Source organism: Dichomitus squalens (assembly GCF_000275845.1).
Source record: "Dichomitus squalens LYAD-421 SS1 unplaced genomic scaffold DICSQscaffold_27, whole genome shotgun sequence".
NCBI lineage: Eukaryota > Fungi > Basidiomycota > Agaricomycetes > Polyporales > Polyporaceae > Dichomitus > Dichomitus squalens.
Genome location: NW_006766909.1, coordinates 256,460 through 277,962, shown reverse-complemented (window position 1 = coordinate 277,962; position 21,503 = coordinate 256,460). Strand labels below are relative to the sequence as shown.

Genomic DNA, 21,503 nt, shown 5'->3' with positions numbered 1-21,503 from the left:
CTGGAGACAAGTTGTGTATTGAGCGAGGTATCTACAGAGCGAAATACACGATGGCTTACCTGGAGACAAGAGGTCGAAACTAGAGTCTCCAGGTAGCAAAGGATCCAGCTATATACAGGGAACGAACAATGGGCGCTAGAGAACAATAGCGTCGCCATGGGTACGGAGTACAAGGGGTGTAGGACAATAGCGGACGTGGGAACAAAGGGAGCTATTGTCCGTGTGTGGACAAAGGGAAACTGTAGCGAGTAGTGAACAATAAGGAAACGTACGAGGCAGTGGTCCGAATCGAAAAGGAAACATAGCGCCGTGAGGGCGGTTCGTGACACATATTTCCCCAAGATCTTCTTGTAGGGATGCCATACTCTGTTTTGTCGAGTTTTGGCTCGAGTTCGAATCTCCTTATCAGTCGGTCCTGGGTCCTTTGGCCAGTGTCACAGATCAGTGTGATTACTTTATATGGATAATAGGTCATCTTATCAGGCAATGTTCGATGCACGCAAAGCAGAGGAGCGCTGAAATGTGTGACTCGGCGCCCGATTAATAGCATCTCATATGGCCCGTTGATGAGAACTGATTTGATATCTCTGGGAAGTGCATGTCGATAAGAGTGTGTTCTTTGTCTCAAACAAGCTAGATATATCCTATTCACATTTCCTGAAACTATGGAAGTTATCGGAGCAATACGTTAGCCGCGATCACTGGAATATAATTCAAAACAGCAGTGTTCTGGACTAAAACATAGTCTTGTAATGTGTTTGAACAGAAAAGGCTACGAAACTATGGGATAACATACACGAAACCATTATCTACTTGACTGAATTGACCCGTAGGGGTTGAGATTGTACTGCGGGGACGGAAAATCCTTCAGTGGCCAAAGGACCCATGGTGGCTGGCAAAGGACCCGGGTAAGACTGTACAGTATCCTGTTTCCTTCGCCTGCCGTCCTCTGCAGACAATGATAAACTCCCATGCATGATGCAAAGAGCGCTTCCCGATGCGGAACAAGCCCCCAGCCCGATCCGTCTCCCCGCGTCTTCCATGCTCCAGCTGCGTCCACAGGAGGAGCAGCCCCGGCAGCACTTCTTCTTCCTCTTCCTCTTCCCTTCGCGCCACGCCCTCGAGCATCCGGGACCTGACCTTGCGTACGCGCGCCATGACATCAGAACACCCCCGGGGACGTCTGTTCAGTGGATGATGATCCGGGGACCCGACCCGCAGGAAAGTTTGCTGGGTTGGCAAAACCCGGACGGTGGTTCTTGCGATGCTATTCTGCCGTACGCCGCTCGCTCGCTCGCTCGCTCGCCGCGCTCAACACCCGGCCTGCGCTCGTGGTGCGTCCTGGAAAACTGTCAGGGCGCGTCTGCGGGACAGAAGTTGCCCCCTTGTGATCCTTGCATCCGCGGGCCTGACGACGACCAACGATCCCGGGATATCCGTTCTCGTTCTGCTGGTCGTTGGAGCACACATGCGGCGCGCCTTCCGATCGGAGCCCTCTGCAGACGGTCTCTCTGCGCACGCACGATCCGAGTCGACGTCGTTGACGCGAGACGATCTCCCCGCGCCCGCCCGCAAACTGACTTTGTACGCACTCGCGCCCGGTGTGCCTTCTGTGAAGAGCGAAGAACCCTTCCGCACATCCCCGAGTACTTACAGAGATGAGCTCTGGGAAACGGAGCTATCGCAGCTGACGCGGACCGTCGGCGTCCTACCGCTCTGAGCACGCTCTACGATCCACACACCTGAAAGTGCTAGTGTACCTCCGCGGATCCGCGCGCACTACGCCATCGCTCGCTCCCGAGCACACGCGCGCGACACACAGAGTGCCAGAGATGCCAGTGCTCGAGCCTCAGTACTGTCGGATAGGCTCGCGAAAGCCAGCCGCGACGGATCCCACCCGAGGCGCAGCGTCGCACAGGCTTCCCATCGGGAGCGTGCGTGGCATGCGCGCGCGCGCGCGAACCCGGGAAAGCGTCCAGCTGCCCAAGCTTGCTACGACCTCGTCTGATGCCCTGTCCGGCTCCCTCTCTTCTCGTTCCCGGTCGGCGAAGTGCATGCTTGACGTGATAGACAGGTTCGGACCACTGTTCGACAGTAAACTCCACCGTCTACTCTGCAAGCGCGTTGCGCCATGCTTCGACTCCCCAGCGTCCCACAAACCTCAGCGCTGACGGTTGCTTCGCGGCAAGTTCCACAAGGAGAATACTAGAACACAGTCGAGTATGAGTGCAATCATGTGGGCGCATTGTCGCCAAGCGCGGAAAGCTGGGATGCAGAGCGGGTACAGACGCGAGCAGAGAGCCCGCGGCTGGAGTACGGCCAAACACACCGACGAACACATGACGATGTTATGACTTCGGATGCGGTAACGTACACTGAACAGCGACAGCGGAGAACAGCGCGACAGCGTTCGACAGCACGAAGCGAAGCGGAAGACCATCTATGTATGGGGTATACTTGCAACAAGACAATACAGTGCTTGCGTATGGGGTGGTGATACATTACTTTTCGCTACTTCTACTACTTCTTCGAACGTCCGAACCACACTCGACCGACGGAACTGAAGCTGGTATGGGTGTTTTCAGGGGGCTGAGACAAAAGGGGGACGTGGGGATTGTACAGTGGCGGGGAGGGGCAACAAGTCCATCAAGACGACCATAAGGAGTGGAAGCCTGCATACATGTCTATCCACATTCGAGACTCGGAAGGAATGCCGAGAACATCAATGTGAGAATGTTGCAAGCAAGTGTCGTACTGAAAGACCCGGTGTAGGCCAAAGTGATATGAAAGCGAGCGGATGTCCGACGAGGGAGCATGGCGCATAGTGAGATACATACATGAATGCCAGGGACATGCATGAAGAGCAGAAACACGTCAGCGGGATAGACGTGGCCAGCCCATGCGGGGGTGGTTGCGGAAATGGTTGCGGAGATGAGGAGTGTGTGGAAGCATAATCCGGCGGGTGAACTGCGCGCATCCGCAATCGTTGGCAACTGCTGGGAAATGAACGGATATCGAAGTTGTGCGTCCTCCTCGGTCGCAGGCAGCCGATGTAAGAGCGATGCGGACGCTCGGTGAAGTCGGAGAAGTCCCTCCGATGTGCTGATAACAGATATCGAAGGCCGGGAAGTCGGTCCAAGTGCGGCCGACGATCGAGCGCTGGGGACCAACGGGCTGCTATCGGAGCTCGGAGCTGACGAGACGGTGGGTGAGGACATCGGGGGCAAGGTGTGGCTACGACGGGGGGGACGGAGCAAACGAGTGTGGACGGCATCGTGGCGTGGATATACGACAGCGATCGTCGAAGGGAAGGTTGGAGCCGATTGGAATGCATGGGCGACAAGCATTGACCTGAAGCGGAGACCAGAGAGCCGAACACAGTCTGCTACCGCCTGAGGTTTCCGACGGAATCGCACAAGCGCGGGTGCCAGCCAGATAGTCAACGAGCGTGTCCAAATACCGAGCGAGGTCAAAAGGAGAACGAGAGGAATAACGGTGGTGATGCAAAGGAATCTGCGAGAGCGGTGCAGCGACAACATGAACCTGGATTGTAAAGGAAGAAGACGCAAGAAAGCATGTGGGCGATGGTGTACAGTTATTGCAAGTTCGGCCGCTTGAATTCTTCGATGGGCGACGCCTCCACGTCCGTAGTGCTGTCGTTGTCCCCCATCCTCATGAGACGACCAGCCGCATCGTACCGGACAGACTCAAGGTCTGAGGGAGAGATCTCTCCCGGAGCCGCCTGGAATGTGTCCATCTACGAAGACTCAGCCTATGTTGATCGCAATATATCTTGACGACGTCGACCTACCTGGAGCTGGAGGTTCTCCTTCTTTTCACTAAAAGAGACAATGCCACGAGTTGTGTAGCGACTACCAGGACCACTGAATGCGAGTGTCGAAGCTTGAGTGGTTCTAGGCGTACAAACAGCACTTCATCAATACAGTACAGGGTACAAAGGCAATAATAAACGTACCCAAACACTTCCGCACCTTCAGAGGTATAGTTAGTCAACCGCCGCACAACACGACAAGCGACAATCTAAGGACCTCCTGAATTTTAGCTTCTCCTAAGATATGGCGTAACTCACATTGGACGCGATTGCTGCGGGAACGTTCGCGATGATCGACATCACCGCGTTCAGATTGAGTATCATAAAAGTCTAAAAGAAATCAGTATGAAGAGACCAAAATCGAGAAGGAGCTGCAATTTACAGTTGCAATCGCGTTGGCTACAAAACTGTTAGATATGAACATCAGCGCTCGACGACCAATCATTCATGAAGCAGCGCGAAGACCCACGCGACCATGAAGTAGATCAGCCCGTCCTCGAAGATAAGCTTCACAATCTTAGACCGGTCCCGACGTGAGCTGCTCCCCACGCCCAGCTTCCACCCCGTCAGAGCGAGAACAGTGAAATCGAAACACATCGTGTAAATGAACGTCGCGGCCAGAATTTTGTTGCTTGTATAGGTAATGGCACAGCCTGTTCCGGGTATCCAAGCGGCCTTCAAAAGAACACCTTCGTCACCATCGTCAGTCGGTGACCATGGCAAGTGACACAACTTCTTTGCTAGAAGACTTACCGTGCAGCAACAATGCCCAATGTCCCAGTATGACTCCGACGAGAAGTACGACGATTTGCCATGCCTGCGACCAAACCGCCATTCTGAAATGGAGAAGTAGTTAGCCGGGTTACTTTAACCCGATCGATGTCCAAGTGGGTCTCACGTGCGAAGGGAAAGGTTGATGCTAGCAAGTCCAATAGACGCATTCCCGAAGATCTGGTTGTACGTGTAGAGCGCTTGACAATTGACCGGCCTGGAGACACAAGTCATCAGCGTCCGCGCGCCCGCCGACACTTTAGACAAGACCAAACACACGTCGTAACATTCAAGGCGATAGCTCTTCAGGACACGCATATAGATGGCGAGTCAGTCGCGAGCGCAGACACTTAGTAGCCGGCGACGGGTGAGAACGTACATGCCAATCAAGGCGAAAAGCAGGAAGTAGCGACCTGCGAAGTAGAAGACCTGCGGGGAATTGAAGACGTTAGCCGAGGCCTGTTCGCGAGGTTCGCGCTTCTCAGCGCACGCACCAAAGGCCACTTGAACTTTCTCTGCCCGCTGAGGTACTGCCAGTCGAACGGAAGGGACGTGACGAATTCCCAGCTGCGTTCCCGTGTGCGAGGTCACTTGCGCGTGAGCAAGGCCAACAGAGCAAGTCGGAGCGCCGAGGAGGACTTACATATAGAGCCCGAGGAGGGTGTGCATGAACCTGTCGAACGACTCTGTGAGAGAAAAGCGAACACGAGGCAGATGAGCTGCGGCGCTTGTGGTATGTCGGTGCACGAGGAGTAACGCCGTACCTCCATCCTTTGCAATCTCCTCGGACGATTTCCAGTTGACCATCTTGGAGATCACGCTAGCTGTGGCGCGGGTCAGCAGACTAGCACTCGACCACAACGGACGTGTCGCGGAACACGAGACCCTGAAAGAGAGCCTGACCTAGAGGCAAAGGCGGCAAGAAGGAGGGTCAAGGTGAACGCGGAGGCGGGGACTCCAAGTCGCGAATGACAGTGGCAGACGGGCTAGCGTCTGCGTCTTGTGCGGAGGAACGGTTGACGCGCTTGCTGGAGGGGCTCGAGGCGAGGAAGGGAGGGAGATATATGAGGCCGAGCGTAGTGTGCGAACTTGAAGAACTCTGGGCGGATGCAGAGTGCAGGAGAGCGCACTCGCTGCCACTGTCCGGACAAACAGAAGACGTCTTGGCCGCGGATGGGCGCCAGCCGATCTTCGCCAGTGGATCCTGGATGCCGCTTCCAGCGTTGGTTGCACCGGACGGCCACCGAGCCCCGGACGGCCACCGAGCCCCGGACGGCCGGCGACGCAAACACCAACTCAGCTTCCTCCTTCCCCCGTCCCAGTTCCCCTCTACATCTGGAACATCCCGAGCCGCCATCTAGCCGTACAAGGCAGGAGCCCGGTCGCCCTGTTCGCTACAGCACGGTGGGGCTCGGCTTCGAGAGAAGGCGCGTTGCCACAGCGAGAGTGCCCCTTCCTCCTCCCCGCACTTGCTGCCTTCCAGACCCCGCGCGACCCTCTCCCCGCGTCGCGCCTTCTAGCGCGAAGCCCTGCAGCCCCTTCGCGTTTCTGAGCAGCGGCGAAGGTGCGGGCTCGTCCGGGCGAAGCGCGACCCAGGGAGCGAAGGCGATCGCCCTGGATTCGCAGGCCCGAGGAGCGCGTCTGCACGGCCAGATTCGTCGACGGGGCTTCGAGCTTTGCGCGGAGATCAGCCTGTCGCGGGACGAATGCCCGGACGTACGGCCGGCGATGTCGATGTCTGCAACGTCGAGCGCGACATGGGCGTCGTGCATATCGAACCTCCTCCACCTCTTTCCGCTGCCTGGTGACCGGCGTCGAGCCGGATCTCTCCGCGGGTCGTCTCGGTATGGCAGGACGATCTCCAACATAACAAGGTTCAATTTGCGCGCTGTGGGAAGTGTGAATTTGAGCGCGGTGAGGAGCTCTTGTTAATTGCGTGGCTTCCACAAGTAGACCTTCCGAACAGAATGGTGATCTCGTAGAGAAGGATCGATGCCATAAAGTGCACCTACAACCGATCGTGCTCTTCAGCCAAGATAGTCAGACTCCAAGTTGTCTAGACGCTTCGTAAGGAATACATACGGCGGGGGAGAGTCTTCTTTCTTGCTCAAGGCGATCGTTTCGTTGAAGCTGTCACATGCCACCGGCCGGCCGGGATCCGATCTCTTGATCGCGATCTGCGTGCGTATCTAAGTTCGAACTCATCATACTACAGTGATTTGCTAGTCTCGTGACCAGACGTTCGGAGCTTGAATCGGATGCGAAAAACCGGGGGCATCCGAGCTCCTGAAGCTCGGATGCCCCCGGTTTTTCGCATCCGATTCAAGCTCCGAACGTCTGGTCACGAGACTAGTGATTTGCAAAAAACACTGCAGGTCGCATCCGCGCGACGAGCTGTTTGCCGGTGTTTGTTCCCGGGCGGCTACTGCACGAACTTCTGTTTCGGGCACTGGGCGCTCAGGGATATGCTAGCCGTTGAGACGATGCCTTAGTTGGCAATCCCATGGCTGCTTCGGAACAAACTGGAAGTTATGTGTCTACACTTCTCCTCGTACTGTATCTCATCCAAATGAATATAGGTACAGAGAATGTTGAGCCCTTCCCTCCCGGACAAGCGCTCCCCGGGAATGCCAAATAGGAACAAATAACCTTCCCCACGCGCGCGACCTGCAATGTTTTTTGCAAATCACTGTAATCGGGTCTGATAACTACAAAATTAGCTTACATGTGTCTGAGTGCAAAACAACCTGAACTCAGATTTGAACGACGACGGACAGCTTGCAACGTTTGTACGGACGGTAGCATCCAAGTCTCGACCCACTCGAACACCACTTGCGCAAAGCAGTGTCCTTTGTGGCGCATTGCGCGCCCGCTAACATCAGAAACCTCTAGCATCGTAAACGCCATAAATCTAGCGCCTTCGGAAACTTGAAGGACGCCCGAACGCTGAGTGCTTCCAGCTCTCAAGCTGCCAGCCCAGGCCGAACAAGCTTCCAAGAAAAGTCTGCAGGCCGAACTTGCACCTTCAAATTGCCCTTCCCGGCTCCTTCAGCGCAAGGTCTGGCATCCGCACGATTGCACGCCGTCGCGTCTAGAAACCCCCCGTAAGTGCTCCCCGAGAAGTTCTGTACTGACCGCCGCCTTGCGCCCGCTCATGTCCGAACCTTGAGCGTACTCCGCTGAACGTCTGCTCGGTAAGTACTAGATTCGCGGGGTGCAGACCGCGTCGGGACTGCAGCAGAGGAATCAGAGCACGCGGGACGTTCGGTGGAGCTGCATATCCGAGCACTCATGAACCCCCCCCCCCTCCCTTCTTCAAAGCTGGCGGGCGAACAAGGGAATCCGAAGCGGCGAAAATTGCGGGGGTGCCTGTCATCCATGCCGGCGGGCAACAGCGACGTGTGCCGAACATTGGGATTGTTGGGGCGAGCGTCATCATCGTGCGGGGAGGGGGGGACCAGAACGATCGCGAGGATGGCTGCGGATCCATTGACGGGTCGACCCTCCCCCAAGGTCCGTGCTGGTGGCTATCTTTGCGCGTGAGCAGTAGGTCTGACCACTCGGTCCCTCCTTTCGGTGCTGCGTGCGCAAAGCAGGTTCGTAGCTGTCTTGGCTCGGACACGCGGGGAGCAAGTACTGTGCGGCTCGCCACTGAGTAGGAGACACTAACCCCAGTCCATACTTGATGCAGGCACATGTTGACGGCATCGGCCGTAAACATCGCTGCTGCCGTGGCCCATTCGGGGAGCAGCGTGTCCTGAGTTGTCCGCCGACGACCTTGCCGCCCTGCGCTGTGGACGTCGGCAGTCGGTCGACGGTCGACGCCACCGATGGACAGCTCGCCGTGACGGGAGACGGTGATGGTGCGGACGTACACTCGCGCCCACAACTTAAGTGTGCCGCGGATCGGCGAGTCGGGGAACAACAGGGCTCAGGCTATCTGTGTGCTGGCACAGAGCGTCGGTGAGTGTCCAGGATACGCGCAGACGACGGTGATGCGTACCTTCTGTCAGCAAGCCGATGCGCAGATGCTTCGTAGCCGCACGTTCCCCGGCGTCGCGCCCGCTTTGGGTCTGGGGCTGTCTCCGCCGACCGCTGGCTGGGCTGACGGGCGGCTTCTGGCGCTGGAGACGCGTTAATCACCGACAGCGACGTTGACAGACGCTGCTCCATCTGGACGTCGCTTCAGGGTTCGCGACGGGCGAAGCTACCGATGTTTTGAACTTCCCGTCAAGTTGGTGGTGTGGGCTGGGTTGCCGGCTGGACGTCAGGGCAAACAAGCGGTGCAGTTCGCGTCACCGTCATGATATCCTCCTACCTACTGATCGGACTTGTCCCGCCAACTCCAATCAATCTTCAAGCAAAACCAGAGGCAACGGTATCATCGGAACATCAGATTTCCAACATGTGTGCACCGTGTGTGGCGCCGCCGCAGTGTGTACCATGATGGCCGCCAGCAATTAGCCCTGTGGCAAACGCTCAAACTTTTCAGCAACAACTCCTGTGTACTTACTGGCAGAAGGCCTCGGGCACTCGTTCCGAGTTGGCAAGTGTCAGTAGACCTTTCAGTGATGTTTTGATGACAGAATTAGAGAAATTCGGACTGCGGAGGGGCTTGGACGCGCCAGTAAGCGACAGTCGGGGAGCTCCGCACAACACACATTCCGACACGTAGATGAGGCGAGACGCTTCGGCGCCATACTGCTGGAAGACTCACGTTATGGGGCCCACCGGCAGAATGATTCTTCAAAGCCATTGACCAGGGCCGTCTCTGGCCGCACTGTCAGCAAATCGGCGAATTAAGGTCATCTTCCCGGGACACACCAGTTCCATCGGTATTTTTTCTTTCTACGGTTTCGTTCTATCAAACATATCGTAACATGCACGTCTTCGGCTTCGGCTTTTCAATAAGGCACATGGCGCAACAGACGTGAGTCCGCCCTATAGGTCTGCAAGTGAACGCACAGCGCGTATATCGCTAACGTATAGTCCTTCATTTAGTTCATCTCGACCTTCGTACTGGGGATCGCTACATCATGAGCGGTAGGATTGACGCCACCGTAATACAGTACGCACACCAATATTGGAAGAACGTTGAGAAGACTCCTCCTACAAGGCGCGCCGCTCTGGAACCTACCGCGGAATGCTTGTTCACAGCGGACTCGAAATCGAACTTGGACACCAGTCTGTACTTGTCCCTATTGCGTCTATCGGTGCTGACTCCATCGATCAGTTATGCGCCTCAGTGGCGCTCGACGGCCGCGCTCCAGAGTCTGCCGCCTGTGCATCGAAAATCCTTCCCTTCACATCGTACGCACGGCTCTTTCAAATTCGACTTTGCAGAGCACTCTACGGAACGTCCATCCCATCACACGCGCTATCGTCGTCGCGCCCCCGATGTCCCGCAGCGAGCTGCGCCTTGCTTCCGCGTATCTTACGACCTACGCGGACGACGAGAAGGCTGGGCCGGACGAAGAACACGCGCTGGGATCACATTCGTCCCGTCTCGAGGCAGGCCGTTTACGTGTTCTCGCTCCCGACCCTGACATGGGCGCCTCCTCGCCATCGGGCGGGTGACAGTTCGCAGCACAAATTCCAGCTGATGTAAAAACCAGCGTCGCAGTCCCCGCGCCCAGGGATATGCTCGGATCACCGGATAACCCCGGCCGAGCGCCAGCTATACCATACCGCGGACATTGCCCGACTGTGGTGCACTGCTGGAAGCACCTGCACACAGCGGGGATCTTCGCGGGAAGCATTCCACGCAGAATATTGTGTGTCCTGTAGCTCTGAAAGCCACGTAGCATGAGGCGGGGCACACTTCGCGCAGTCACGACGAGCTTGTCCCCCGACTGGGAGGTGGCCGGAGCGCTTGCTTGCGGGGCTCGGCAGGAGGCCGCCGCTGATCCGAGCACAGGGAGGCCTGGGGGAAACGCGACGCTGGTTTTTACATCAGCTGTCTTCGGAGGTCTCGACGGCCATGGGAAGAGACGAGACAACGTCACATAAGTACTACGCGGCGGTTCGGGCTTGTTGATGCATCGTGGGATTCGAAGTCCTTCGATGATAGCTTATGCTAACGCTATTCGAATACAGGTCGGGTGCGCCAACAGCACGCGTGACCTTCGAAATTGGCTTGAGGAGCAGAAAGGCTTCTAGGTCGAGGCTACATGCTCACCTTACAAGTGGTCGTTCAACAGGACGACAACCTGGGAAGGCGCTGGGTAGTCAGAGATTGCAAGATCAGAGTGTATACGAGGTTTGATGCGCCTCTCTTCCTCCGACCTGTATGACGCTCGCAAGTTCGGAATCGTGACGAGACTGACAGCAAGATCCAACAGGAAACTAGCCGCGACGTGGTCTGTACCCACCGGGATCCCTTGAGCGGCACTCTGCTCTCGTCAGCCGTCAGCCGGTCCATGGACGCGACGTCGGAGTAGCATCGTGCGTCTGTATGGGCCGAGCCGCGAACACGCAAATTCCGGCGCAGGGGACGGGCGCACTGCCCGCCATCATCGGTGATGGGCTCTGCCGTCGGTTATGGGCAAGCTGTTCAGCAAATTGCGCTGCACAGCGCGATTCTCCCCAGATCCAGAGGCGGGAACCGCGATCCGCACTTCCCAGCCATCACAACCCGTTAAGTGTGTGTACTTATGCACAAATCCATAGTCTTGGTCCGTGTCAGGCCGGCGTATTTTGATGCATGCGTGCTGGATGTCCGTTAATGAGTGGAGACATAGCTGCGCAATTGCTCCTATGTGGATGTGCCAGAGGGCGAGAAAGGGTCTGGATTCGCAGTCTGAAGCTTGAAGTTTGCTGATGTGATTCCCCGCACTCCACCAATGATATTGATACGCGAGCCCTGGCTATCGTCGACGGTCGGACTAGACGTTAATCGCGCGCACCTGGCCCAACGCGTGACTTCCCTCCAGCACGTCCACACCTACCTCCGGTAATGCTGCAGATTAGCCTAGTCCGACGCTCGACGTCGGTGATTACGAGGGTCATGAATAAGCTAAAGTCTCCGGACATTGACAGTCTGGCACGCTGCTGTCCCGCCATGACACGGAAGCTGCAGGGATGCGTATGTTGCGGCCAGTGTCCATGCCTCGAGGACCCTGGAAGTGCTATCCGGAACCGGAAGATGAGTTGATCCCCGACATGCTTTCCCGCGCTCTAAATCCGGACAACAGTAGGTAACCCTATGTCATGGCCAGAGACGAGGCCACAGTAGGCCTGGACTCTGCCAGCCAGGCGGACTTACAGCCAATCCTACCTCTGCACACCTTTACGCTTCTACTTACCCGCTCGGAGACCGAGGCGGCCACGCGTGCGCTCCTCCTTGCCGCGCAGTCCCTGAACTCGACGCGGCGAGATCTGCACCCGCTAGCGGCCAGCGGGGAGCTTTCAGGGCATGGTTCAATACATGACGGCAATGTACTCAGGGCCCGTGCATGCTGCGCACTGGTCCAAATTAGCCAGGGCATGTCAAGAAAGTCACCATGCAAGAAGCACCTAATGTCCTAGCATATCGGAAGAAGAAGCGCAAGAAGTCGAGGAAGCTGAGGTAGTCGCAGGATGTAGAACGCGCAGACGCCGGAGAAGCATGCGGAGGTGTGCGAACGTCTCTTGCCGGATTCGGACGTCCCTTTGTGCATGGACGGATATGGCAGGAGTTGTAGAACGCTCGGGGAGCTCCCTGTTGCGCTGACATACCCTGCGACAAGTGCTCCCGCGCATGTTCGTTGCTCGTCAAAATATGAACCTTGAGGTAGAGCGTCTTCTGCTTATAAGACCGTATGTTGAAGTCAGATTCGAAGTCGTCAAGACACGTTGGTAGCGCAACCTGCAGATGACTGGATAATGTAGACGAAGAAAATTCTAAACTTTATTGCACTTCTCCAAGCTATCAACGTATCTCACCCCTCTGCGGCCCAACAGCCCAACGAATGCTGCCTGAAACAAACTACCGCGAAGCGTACTGTAACACCGCACTTCCTCCGCAGACAAAGCGTCCAAAAATTATCCACACCCCGCGCTGCCACCGGGGCCCTGCTCCTAACGTACGCTGGATACTGGTAGCAGATAATCATACCAAAGTACTATCCACGATGGGGAGAGCAAAATCAAGTGGGATCGAGAGCTAAGGACCGAATTTGGTCGGATTCAGGTGAAGTGGGGGAGAGTAAAAGAGGGATTTTGACTGCACGGCGTGACTACCGCGAGGCACGCCCTATGAAAGCATCCATGGCGAGTCATCCCAGTCACAAAGAGGCTGGCGTCGTACATCCAGCTCACTGGGCGAGCGTGACGTGCAGCGGGAGCAGCCCGCCGCGGCCGTCCACGACGGGCTGGAGCGTCGGGGAGATCTTCGCGCGCACGACCGCCGTCGTCTCGTGGAACTCGAGCGAGCGCAGGAGCGTCGCGAGGATGACCTTGAACTCGAACACCGCCAGGCGGTACCCGATGCAGTTGCGCGGCCCGTCGCAGAACGTGACGAGCCCGCTCCAGCCGTGCGGGAGCTCGCTGGGGGGCGGGACGCCCCCGGGGGTGAGCCAGCGCGAAGGGTCGAACTTTGTCGCCGTGGGGCCCCAGACCGCGGGGTTGACGTGCATGGTGGTGAAGGGGATGTGGAAGACCTGGCCGGCGCGGACGCGGACCGACGAGAGCGTCTCGCCGGAGGGCGTGGTGAGCGGCTTGGAGAGGGGGATGACGTCGTCGCGGAGGGCGACGCGCTCGGTCTGTGGGGAGGCGGGGTGCAGGCGAAGGCTGATGGAAACTGTGAGTGAGCACGGAAGGAGATGGAGAACCATGCGGCACGCACCCTTCCTTGACGACAGCGTCGAGGTACTCAAGGCGCTGGATGTCATCGTAGCTGAGGTCCCGCCCGACGGTGCGAATCTCGTCGCGGAGCCGCTGCTGAACGGCCGGGTTCTTCGCGAGCTCAAGGAGCGTGAACGCGAGCGAGCCCGCAGTCGTCTCGTGGCCCACCATGATGAAGGTGTTCACCTAAACGCATCCCATCCCATCAGCATCGTCTCTCAACACCAACCCCAACACACACTTACGTTGTCGACAATCTGCTGCGGCGTCAAGCCCCGCTTCCCGCCCTTGGCGCCCGACTCCCTCTCGGCCTTGACGAGGATGCTCATGATGTCCCTGCCCTTCTCGCTCACGTTCCCGCTCTCGAGCAGGCGCATCGCGAGCTTCGTCGTGATCTCGCGGATGCGCCCGCCCGCGCGGATCGCCTCCACGGGGAGCTTCGTGAGCAGCAGGGTGATGAACGGCACGGCGCGCATCACGAGCATCGCGACGAACCCTCCGAAGCCGAGCCCGGTGTTCACGTGGCCCTCCCACGAGGCGTGGATCTCCTGCGCCTCGGTGGACTGGCCCGCCTTGAAGTCGTGCCCGAACGCGACGCGGCCGATGATGTCGAGGCTGTCCGAGGCGGCATCGCGTGACCATGACGAGTGTGGGAAGCGCAGGGTTCGGAGCCGTCAGCTTGCTGCGGTCTCGAACGGAACGCGAGGAAGGTCTGACTTACGTGCACGTCGAAGCGTACTCGATCATGTTCACAGTGGCGGCTCCGCCAGCAGCGAGGATGTGGTTCGTCAGCCTGCTCTCGAGCTGTGTCCATCGCATCGTACCGGCCCAGATCACCCCGAGGACGAGGAACCACCGAAGAAGCGTCGGAAGAAGGGTATGCCACCGCACGAGGACAGATGGCACGGGTGCGCGAGCGGAGCATCAGTTAGTCTACGGCGGACCTGCAACACCAAAAGCAGTAAACAACTTGCCTTTTCGGAGCACTCTGAAACGTCGTCGGCCATGCCCTTGATGGCCTCCGACCTGTGCGGAACAAGCCAAGTCAGCACGTCACTCTCGACACCGTCTTTCTATGTTTGCACCCTCTGTTTGCGCACCACTGGGACGCGCCGAGTGATGCACACCTAGTGCGCCCTGGCCTGGGGTTAACACATTGCACTTCTCGTACACGGCAGGTTATGTTCCTCCGGCGAACGCGCATCGCGCGTACAGAAAGCCCAACGGCTCCTCTCTGAGAAGGCGAGAGCTTCGAGAACAGGAAGAGCAGGCACACACAGCGCGCCAGGTCAGTGATGCACGACGGCGGTGAGAAAAGCCGTCACCATGGGGCAAGCTGGGAATCCCCGCTCGCCTAGGCTGAGACTCCCAAGACGTGCCGTACGGTGTGGTAATGCAAAAATTTTTGACTACGCAACTGGAGTAGAAGGGAAGGCGGCGCGCAGAAAAGGAAGGCAGAGGGACTTACGAGAAGGCCGGCGCGATGATGCGGCGCTGCGTCTTGTGGTCGTCGCCCTCGGCCCACACGAGGCCCTTGCCGAGGACGTTCGCGACGGGCGGGCGGAACGCCGGGGACTTGACTGCGTGCGTCATAGGGCAAACGGGTAGGTCAGCGACTGTTTGTGAACTACACGAACGGCGTGGGGACGCGATGCCCGAGCTCGGCTTCTGCGTCCCAGCAAGGTGTGTGTGCGTGGGCCCAGCTCGACACTTCCATGCACGCTGGCGAGCGACGGCTCCTCGCTGAGAGCAAGGTCTAGTGCGAGGGGCCGCCGCCGATAGCGCACAGGGGAAACGGAAACGGTTCCCGCGACACCTCCGGGGACACGTTTTCGTCCAGCGCCCACAGCTTACGTGCGGACGCTCCTCGCTTCCGTTCCCCGTCTACGCTTTCTGTGGACTGGAAGCGCGTCGACGAGCTGGATATGGACATGCCGACACCACAGGCTCACCATCGCGCCCCGAGGGCGAGGCACCTGCGCGGATGGCGACGGACGAAGAGGAACGGGTGTACTTACCGTAATCATCGCAGTTCTGGAAGATGTGCTGCACGGCACCGTGGTCGGCGGCCACGATCTGCGTACGGATGGGAAGACAGCGGAAAAAACAACCGAGACGTCAGCGCCGAGTACGAAACACACAACGACCAATGGACGAATGGCTGCTCGGCGTCTGTGCGCGCGACAGCCGTGGCCATGGGCCAATATTCACGTCGGTACAGTAAGCGGGGGAGATGTTCCCCCTCCTTCACCGAATTCGGCCACGGACGAGCCGCAGTGCCGCCACGCGCGCACAAACACACGCAGCGCAGCCATTCAGTCCGCAGCGGGGCGGGGACTCACGATGTCGGGGTGGAAGAGCGCGCCCTTGACGCGGAAGAACGGGCCCGCGAGCGCGGCCCACTTGGTGTACGTCTCGGTCGCCTCGCCCTGGAACGTCAGGAGCTCGTGGCCCCAGAGCCAGTGCGCCAGTGCGCGGGGCTGCAGATGGCGTCGGGTGGCGGCGTCGTCGGGCGACGGGTCGGCGTGGGCGCGGGCAGGGGCGCACGCATGCGGCGGCGGGAGGAGAGCAGAAACGTCCAGTCGAAGGTGCGGGTGACATAAACAGCGTCAAGGGAGAAAAGTCAGCAAGCGGTTCGGACGGGTCAGCGCGATCTGGCGCGGGTACATCGCGTAAAGCGTTCGTTCGAAGGAACAAAGTTTGGGAAGGACGATGGCTAGGGAGGGGGCCAAGGCGAGAGTCGGGAAGGGTGTTTGACTTACGGCGCTGGGCACGCGGTGGAGGTCATAGCGCTGCCTGTCGGACAGCCAGCGCACGACGTAGAGGAGTGCGGCAAGCCCGAGGGAGAGGGCGAAGGTGGACGCGGAGGGCAGCAGATCGGATGCCATGTTCGTGGTGACGCCGCGTACGTGGGGGGATGAGGGGTAGCGAGGAAGGACTCGAGACTTAGAAGAGAGTGTGTGTACGATTGGGCTATCGGAGTATACTAAGGAGCGTGGAGGCGGCGACTGGGTCGGCACGCCAAGTGGATGGGGATGTGGAGAGACTGTTTGGACGATATGTCCGGAAGTCAGATGTTAGAAGCGGGGAGGGGGACAGGACGGGAGTCGGCCTATCTGGCACGCCGCTACACGCGTTGACGCGGAATCGGAGCGCGTGCATGGGATTCACTGGCGTCGTGCAATCTTTGCACTCGCGAAGTTCTGGCCCGGCCGCGTCTCAGGCGGAGAATTCAGTTGGGGGCGACGGGCGGGGCGTGCACGCGTTTGTGCGGGCGAACCGTGTTGCAGGTCTCACGGTGCAAGCTGCTGAGCAACTTGGCCCACGCTGCATCCTGGCGAAGACGAATATGCTCAATCTGCGCTCGGCGGAATTCCGTCTTCTGTGAAGGGTCGCGACGCAATCGACGCGCCGAGTGCCTAATTAATTTACTTGAGGGATTGCCGGAATCTGTCCGATAAGCGTCGTCCAGTAGAGCAGCCGATGCTGTAAGCCGTCCTTCTCTCAACGCAAGGTGAGCACTAGGCGTGGGTCCCCGCCAACGACTTGCCAGATCGGGCAAGAGACTTAGAGAGGGGGGTGGCGTCGCGGACGACGCCGGAGAACACCGGTCGTGGCACTTGCACATACACACCACCCACACTCGTTGTGGCGGAGGACGACGGGGAGAAACGTACGGCTGGGTTTGGACAAGGGCAGCGCGGCGTTGTGCTCTGCGGGTGATTAGTCCGTCTTCTTGGTGGTGGAGAAGGTTGACTGATGCGTTGCTTCCTGCAGCTCAAGCAAGTTTTGAGTTCCTCGCTAGCCCAAGTTAACCGTGAAGCGCAACGGACAACTGCAGAGTATGGCATGATTGCGATGCCGTTGCTGGGGCGCAAATGCGGACACGCAGATGGCAGCTCAGGTCCCTCGCTTGGAGGACGGTGGGAGGGCAGGCGGGGAGGCGATGGGATTTGAAAGGAACAGCTTGATCTGGCAGGAGCGGCCAGACGGGGTGGACCCGGTGAGCGTCGCTTGGGGATGTGACGAAGCGTGACCAACTGAATCTGGGATGCAGAACGGGCGCCTGGGAGAAGCGGGTGAGAGCGCGGTCTGATGTTCGCTGGAGTGGGCTGGTGGCTGCAGGTGGCTGGAAGGCAGTTGACACCGTCCCCGGTGTGAGATTTGCTCAGATCCACCGATCCTCCGTCTCGGCCCCCCTTGCTAATTCCAGCCCAAACGCCTGTCCGTTTAATATCCCCCGCCACTCCATCCATGCACCTCAGAGCAGCCCCCGCATCTTCTCTCCTGGCCCAGGCTCATCTCACCCTCGTTCCCTCATCCTCCCTCAAATCCGTCTAGGTCACCATGGTCGAATGGCACTCCAACACCGAGCTTGCCGTCGATGGCAGTACGTCTTACATTCCTCTCACGACGCGGGCACCCGCTCATCGCCTGTTCTATCCTAGCTGTCTTTCTCAAGTTCATGCACGCGCTCTCGGGTCTTTACTTGTGAGCTACTAAGCCTCGACGACACCCGTTCATATCGACGCGTATTGACGTGACTCTATTCTAGCTGGGAGTTCGTAACTTCCCTCGAGTTTGAGTGGTCCTTCATCACCGGCAAGAGGCGCTTCCATTACCCCGCGGTATGTCTCGCTTTTCATCGCCTTCCCTGCAAATACTGAACTTCTCCGCAGTTGTTTTACTTCCTGAACCGGTACTGCTTGCTGTTCACGATGATCGGCATGTAAGTCATTCCCCGCGTCCTTTACATCAATCTCAACTGATGAATATACCAGTTTGATCGCTTTGGACACTACGGTGTAAGCCCCATGTCGACAATGCGTGTCTCCCGTCCCGTACTGATCTCCGACAATTCAGTGAGGTCAACTGTCAAGCTCTGTACACCTTCAACCAGATAATGGGCCAGGCCTCATCCGGTCTGGCTAGCATTAACCTGTCCATCCGGACGTGAGTATTTGTTTCAGCATTTGATATTCTCGGAGGTTAACCGCATTGCATAGTATGGCTCTGTGGTCGCATGACAAGCGCATTGTCATCCCGATCGTCATCGTCATCCTCGGACACTGGTCTCTCATCCTCCAAGGCGTCCTCCTCACCGCCATCTGGGTCCCCGGTCAGGGTTGCGTCGTTGCGGGCACGAAGAACACCATCCTTGCCGCGACATTCATTTACTCCATGTGCTTCGACCTCGGTATCCTGCTTCTCAGTTTGTGGAAGTGTGTCGTCGGCGTCAAGGGCGGCCGCTCACAGCTCATGACCCTCCTGTTCAAGGACGGTCTGATGTACTTCTTCATCGCGTACGTCATGCTTCGTTCATCAGTGGTGCTCCTGCTGACTCGACGCGCGCACAGCTTCTTGTCCAACCTGCTGGCGGTCGTGTTCATCATGCTGAACTTGAACGCTATCATGAGTGTCATCTTCAACGTTCCTGCTGCCATCTTCTCGACAGTACGTGACCATCCGCTATATAACGTTCGATTGATGTTGATGTCGTCCTTAGATCGTCGCCTGCCGTGCAGTGCGCCGTCTCACCAACTTCTCCCAGAGGGGTGCTGAGGTCTTGTATGTCATTGTTGTCCTGCCTTGTCATCACATAATGCTCACCCGGGCTGTGTCCGAGTAGCTCGAGCACCGGTCACAGCTTCCGCGCTGCCCCCACGGGCACCCGCGGCACGGTTCCCGTATCCCCGATGAAGGGACCTTCTGGCGTTCATGTCCAGGTACGTGTTTCTACATGTGTCGGTATTCCGATGTGGCAACTTACCCGCGTTCAGATGCAGACCTTTACCGTTGCTGATGAGGACCACCTGTCGGACTACAACTCTGAGGACGTCTCTCAGAAGACGAGACTGCCCGACCCTGAGGCTGGTGACGCGGAGATCTCTGCTGAGTTCAAGCGTCCACCATACTGAGCGGGTCCTCCTCACGTCGCTCTTCGTCTCTGATTGGGGCGGACAGCGCGTGGCGGGCGACTGGTCCCCCTCTGCTCAGCGCCGATCCTTCTGCATCGGCGCATCGAGGCAATCGCGTGATGCAGCGCATAGAACGGGCGGCGGGCGCGCACATAGCTTGGCTTGGTTCCTACATTACAGCTTCCGACCTCCACAGCTTTCATACCTTACGGAACCGCACACTCATACCCCACACCACATCTTATTCCCCGGGATGAAAACACAGACCCTGTGACCCTAGCCCACATCTTGCACGCTTCTCACTACCTCATACTGCCGACCGTCTCTTGCTCTCCACCGAGACCGTCGTCGCTGCTGCCTAGCCTCGAACGAACTAAAAGAAGTTGACCGGGAGTCCCACAGACAAACTTGAACACATACGCTCGTCATCGTCACCGTGTATATCGTTGCTGCATTCTTGCTCTGCTGCTGCTGTATAAAAAGTGCGCTTTTTCTTTTCCCTTATCCTCGTCGGCTGTGCGTTCGAGACCGTGGTGTGCTGAGAAGCGATCTTCCCTTTTTCTTTCGGTGTCTGTCTCGTCTATCGGAAATTGCCTGCAGGCGCCCTCGATCGTCTTTGCTTGTTCCCGCGGACTTCATCCGACGCTGCCCTTCTCCGCTATCGACTCCGGCCCTCGTGACGCGCTGCGCTCGACTTGACCATCGGCTCTCCTCCGACCTGCGTCTGCGACTTGGCGGGATGCATTTGATCGTCCTTGCGCCTGCCTTCCCTTCCTCCCTGCTTCTCCTGGCCGCCGATTCCACAGAAGGCTCCCTCGGATCCCATCCCCGAGACCTGCCTCGTGCACTCATTCACTTGGACACTACCGCTCGTTTCGCGCCCTGCGCCGTCGCTCATTCAATCACTCACTCGCTATCGCGTGTATATACATACCAACTGCTTACACACTCGTCGCTGTCATGCGGAAAGACCGTTAATGGTGCAAGGGATAGATAGAAGTAGAAGTCGCTAGGATATACTCCGTGTAATACTTAGGTCCACTGCTGTCGTTACTCATGGGCTGTTTGGTCGTCTCGCGTCCTCTCCTGACCATCGTTTCGCGTGGGCAGACAGGCTCCCGAAGACCGGAGGACCTCCGAAATCCAAGTCCGAGAACTCGACCAGCTGGGAAGACGAACGCGCAGCGGCAAGCACCTTCTGGCTCGAGAGCCTGCTGAACATCGACGACCTTCGGATTCGGACTCGCGATCGGAAGTCTCCCAGGCCGCGCGCTGCGCGTTCGACCCTTGCGCTCTAGCGCGGTTCGCGACGCCCGGAGCCTGAGGCCTGAGGCGTGAGCGTCGGCATCCGACGTGCACGACGTCGCGGGTTCCCATATCCACGCGGAAGACCCACAACAAGCTCAGGCTATCCGCAGCCATGTGCACCCGCGCACGTCGCCTCGATGGCGAACGCGCCGGGCCACGCTCCGTGGCAGCGTCGGTATGTACTTGCGCGCGCGAGTAGCATTGGACGTAATCCGACCACGACAGTGCTTATGTACATAGTCGGGGTGCCACGCTCAGAACTTCCGATCGTAGCGACATGCTGCTACGCGACGGGGGATGACATCAGGAACAGGTACGAGCGGTGTGCAGTTGCGCGAGCATTTGGAGAAGAGCATAATATTGACCTCTCCTGACTTCCGAGGTGTGAAGGGATCTGAGAAACTTCAGCCTCGTGGCTCTCGAATTGACCCGCTGGCCAAGTCCGGCGACCACGCTTGGCGCTGTCTTCCAGCAGAAGGTGTTAATCAGACCGCATGTCATTTGTGTGTGCGGTGTGAATGAAGTCCAAACAGTGGGTCTAGGCGAATGGTGTGGTAAGTGGTCAGCTCGTCGGTGCATCAGGCCTGCAAGGGTGTCGAACGCATACATGCATGGATGTCGGACTCAGTACACGTCCGGGGTTCTAGCATCGAACACGGTTTGCCAAATTGTCACCGGGAGTGCTAACACCGGCACCTGGGAAATAAGGCGCTCTTTGCGGACCGGACTCTATCGGTATTGATATATCGAGGCCAGACGATACTCGTTGCCTGGTGCTGCTATTAGGGCGCGTGAGACGATGATCTGAGAAAGTGGTCGCGCGAGTAGCGAGGCCGTGAGCAAAGGCTGCG

The 21,503-nt window shown here is 58.1% G+C and overlaps 5 protein-coding genes across 5 annotated transcripts; 3 read left to right on the top strand and 2 right to left on the bottom strand.

Moving 5' to 3' along the window:
- Nucleotides 1-1,128: 1,128 nt before the first annotated feature.
- On the top strand, nt 1,129-1,768 carry DICSQDRAFT_138506 (uncharacterized protein; the record flags this gene model as incomplete). The annotated part of the gene is made up of 1 exon (XM_007367671.1): nt 1,129-1,768. A coding segment is annotated over exon 1 (194 nt), but the record flags the coding sequence as incomplete, so codon positions are not given.
- A 1,733-nt stretch (nt 1,769-3,501) lies between these two features.
- DICSQDRAFT_108732 (uncharacterized protein) lies at nt 3,502-5,410 on the bottom strand (the record flags this gene model as incomplete). The annotated part of the gene is made up of 13 exons (XM_007367670.1): nt 3,502-3,757; nt 3,812-3,914; nt 3,977-4,041; nt 4,091-4,162; nt 4,215-4,239; nt 4,302-4,521; nt 4,586-4,668; nt 4,731-4,820; nt 4,883-4,906; nt 4,983-5,032; nt 5,098-5,170; nt 5,247-5,289; nt 5,368-5,410. The coding sequence occupies 13 exons, from the start codon at nt 5,408-5,410 to the stop codon at nt 3,596-3,598; spliced, it is 1,053 nt and encodes a 350-aa protein (XP_007367732.1). The 3' UTR covers nt 3,502-3,595.
- A 4,229-nt stretch (nt 5,411-9,639) lies between these two features.
- On the top strand, nt 9,640-10,180 carry DICSQDRAFT_171963 (uncharacterized protein; the record flags this gene model as incomplete). Its single annotated transcript, XM_007367669.1, has 2 exons — nt 9,640-9,885; nt 9,947-10,180. The coding sequence occupies 2 exons, from the start codon at nt 9,640-9,642 to the stop codon at nt 10,178-10,180; spliced, it is 480 nt and encodes a 159-aa protein (XP_007367731.1).
- A 2,316-nt stretch (nt 10,181-12,496) lies between these two features.
- DICSQDRAFT_138504 (cytochrome P450) lies at nt 12,497-16,993 on the bottom strand. Its single transcript, XM_007367668.1, has 9 exons — nt 16,189-16,993; nt 15,769-15,906; nt 15,445-15,502; nt 14,895-15,006; nt 14,401-14,452; nt 14,148-14,230; nt 13,672-14,041; nt 13,428-13,612; nt 12,497-13,372 (listed from the first exon to the last, which is right to left on the bottom strand). The coding sequence occupies exons 1-9, from the start codon at nt 16,312-16,314 to the stop codon at nt 12,898-12,900; spliced, it is 1,599 nt and encodes a 532-aa protein (XP_007367730.1). The 5' UTR covers nt 16,315-16,993; the 3' UTR covers nt 12,497-12,897.
- A 707-nt stretch (nt 16,994-17,700) lies between these two features.
- Nucleotides 17,701-20,734, top strand: DICSQDRAFT_138502 (uncharacterized protein). Its single transcript, XM_007367667.1, has 11 exons — nt 17,701-17,816; nt 17,875-17,917; nt 17,982-18,054; nt 18,106-18,155; nt 18,208-18,231; nt 18,290-18,379; nt 18,433-18,729; nt 18,784-18,880; nt 18,933-18,994; nt 19,056-19,152; nt 19,207-20,734. Exons 1-11 carry the CDS (start codon nt 17,774-17,776, stop codon nt 19,342-19,344), a joined length of 1,014 nt encoding a protein of 337 aa, XP_007367729.1. The 5' UTR covers nt 17,701-17,773; the 3' UTR covers nt 19,345-20,734.
- Nucleotides 20,735-21,503: the final 769 nt, after the last annotated feature.

What these genes read in the sequence shown, in the direction of transcription:
- DICSQDRAFT_138504 (XM_007367668.1), bottom strand. Translation starts at nt 16,314, where the DNA reads ATGGCATCCGATCTGCTGCCCTCCGCGTCCACCTTCGCCCTCTCCCTC. An exon ending in CGCAGCAGATTGTCGACAAC is followed by an intron (nt 13,613 to 13,671) that starts GTAAGTGTGTGT and finishes GGATGCGTTTAG; the next exon opens with GTGAACACCTTCATCATGGT. An exon ending in GACGCTGTCGTCAAGGAAGG is followed by an intron (nt 13,373 to 13,427) that starts GTGCGTGCCGCA and finishes AGTTTCCATCAG; the next exon opens with CCTTCGCCTGCACCCCGCCT.
- DICSQDRAFT_138502 (XM_007367667.1), top strand. Translation starts at nt 17,774, where the DNA reads ATGGTCGAATGGCACTCCAACACCGAGCTTGCCGTCGATGGCA. An exon ending in CTGATGTACTTCTTCATCGC is followed by an intron (nt 18,730 to 18,783) that starts GTACGTCATGCT and finishes ACGCGCGCACAG; the next exon opens with CTTCTTGTCCAACCTGCTGG. An exon ending in CTTCTGGCGTTCATGTCCAG is followed by an intron (nt 19,153 to 19,206) that starts GTACGTGTTTCT and finishes ACCCGCGTTCAG; the next exon opens with ATGCAGACCTTTACCGTTGC.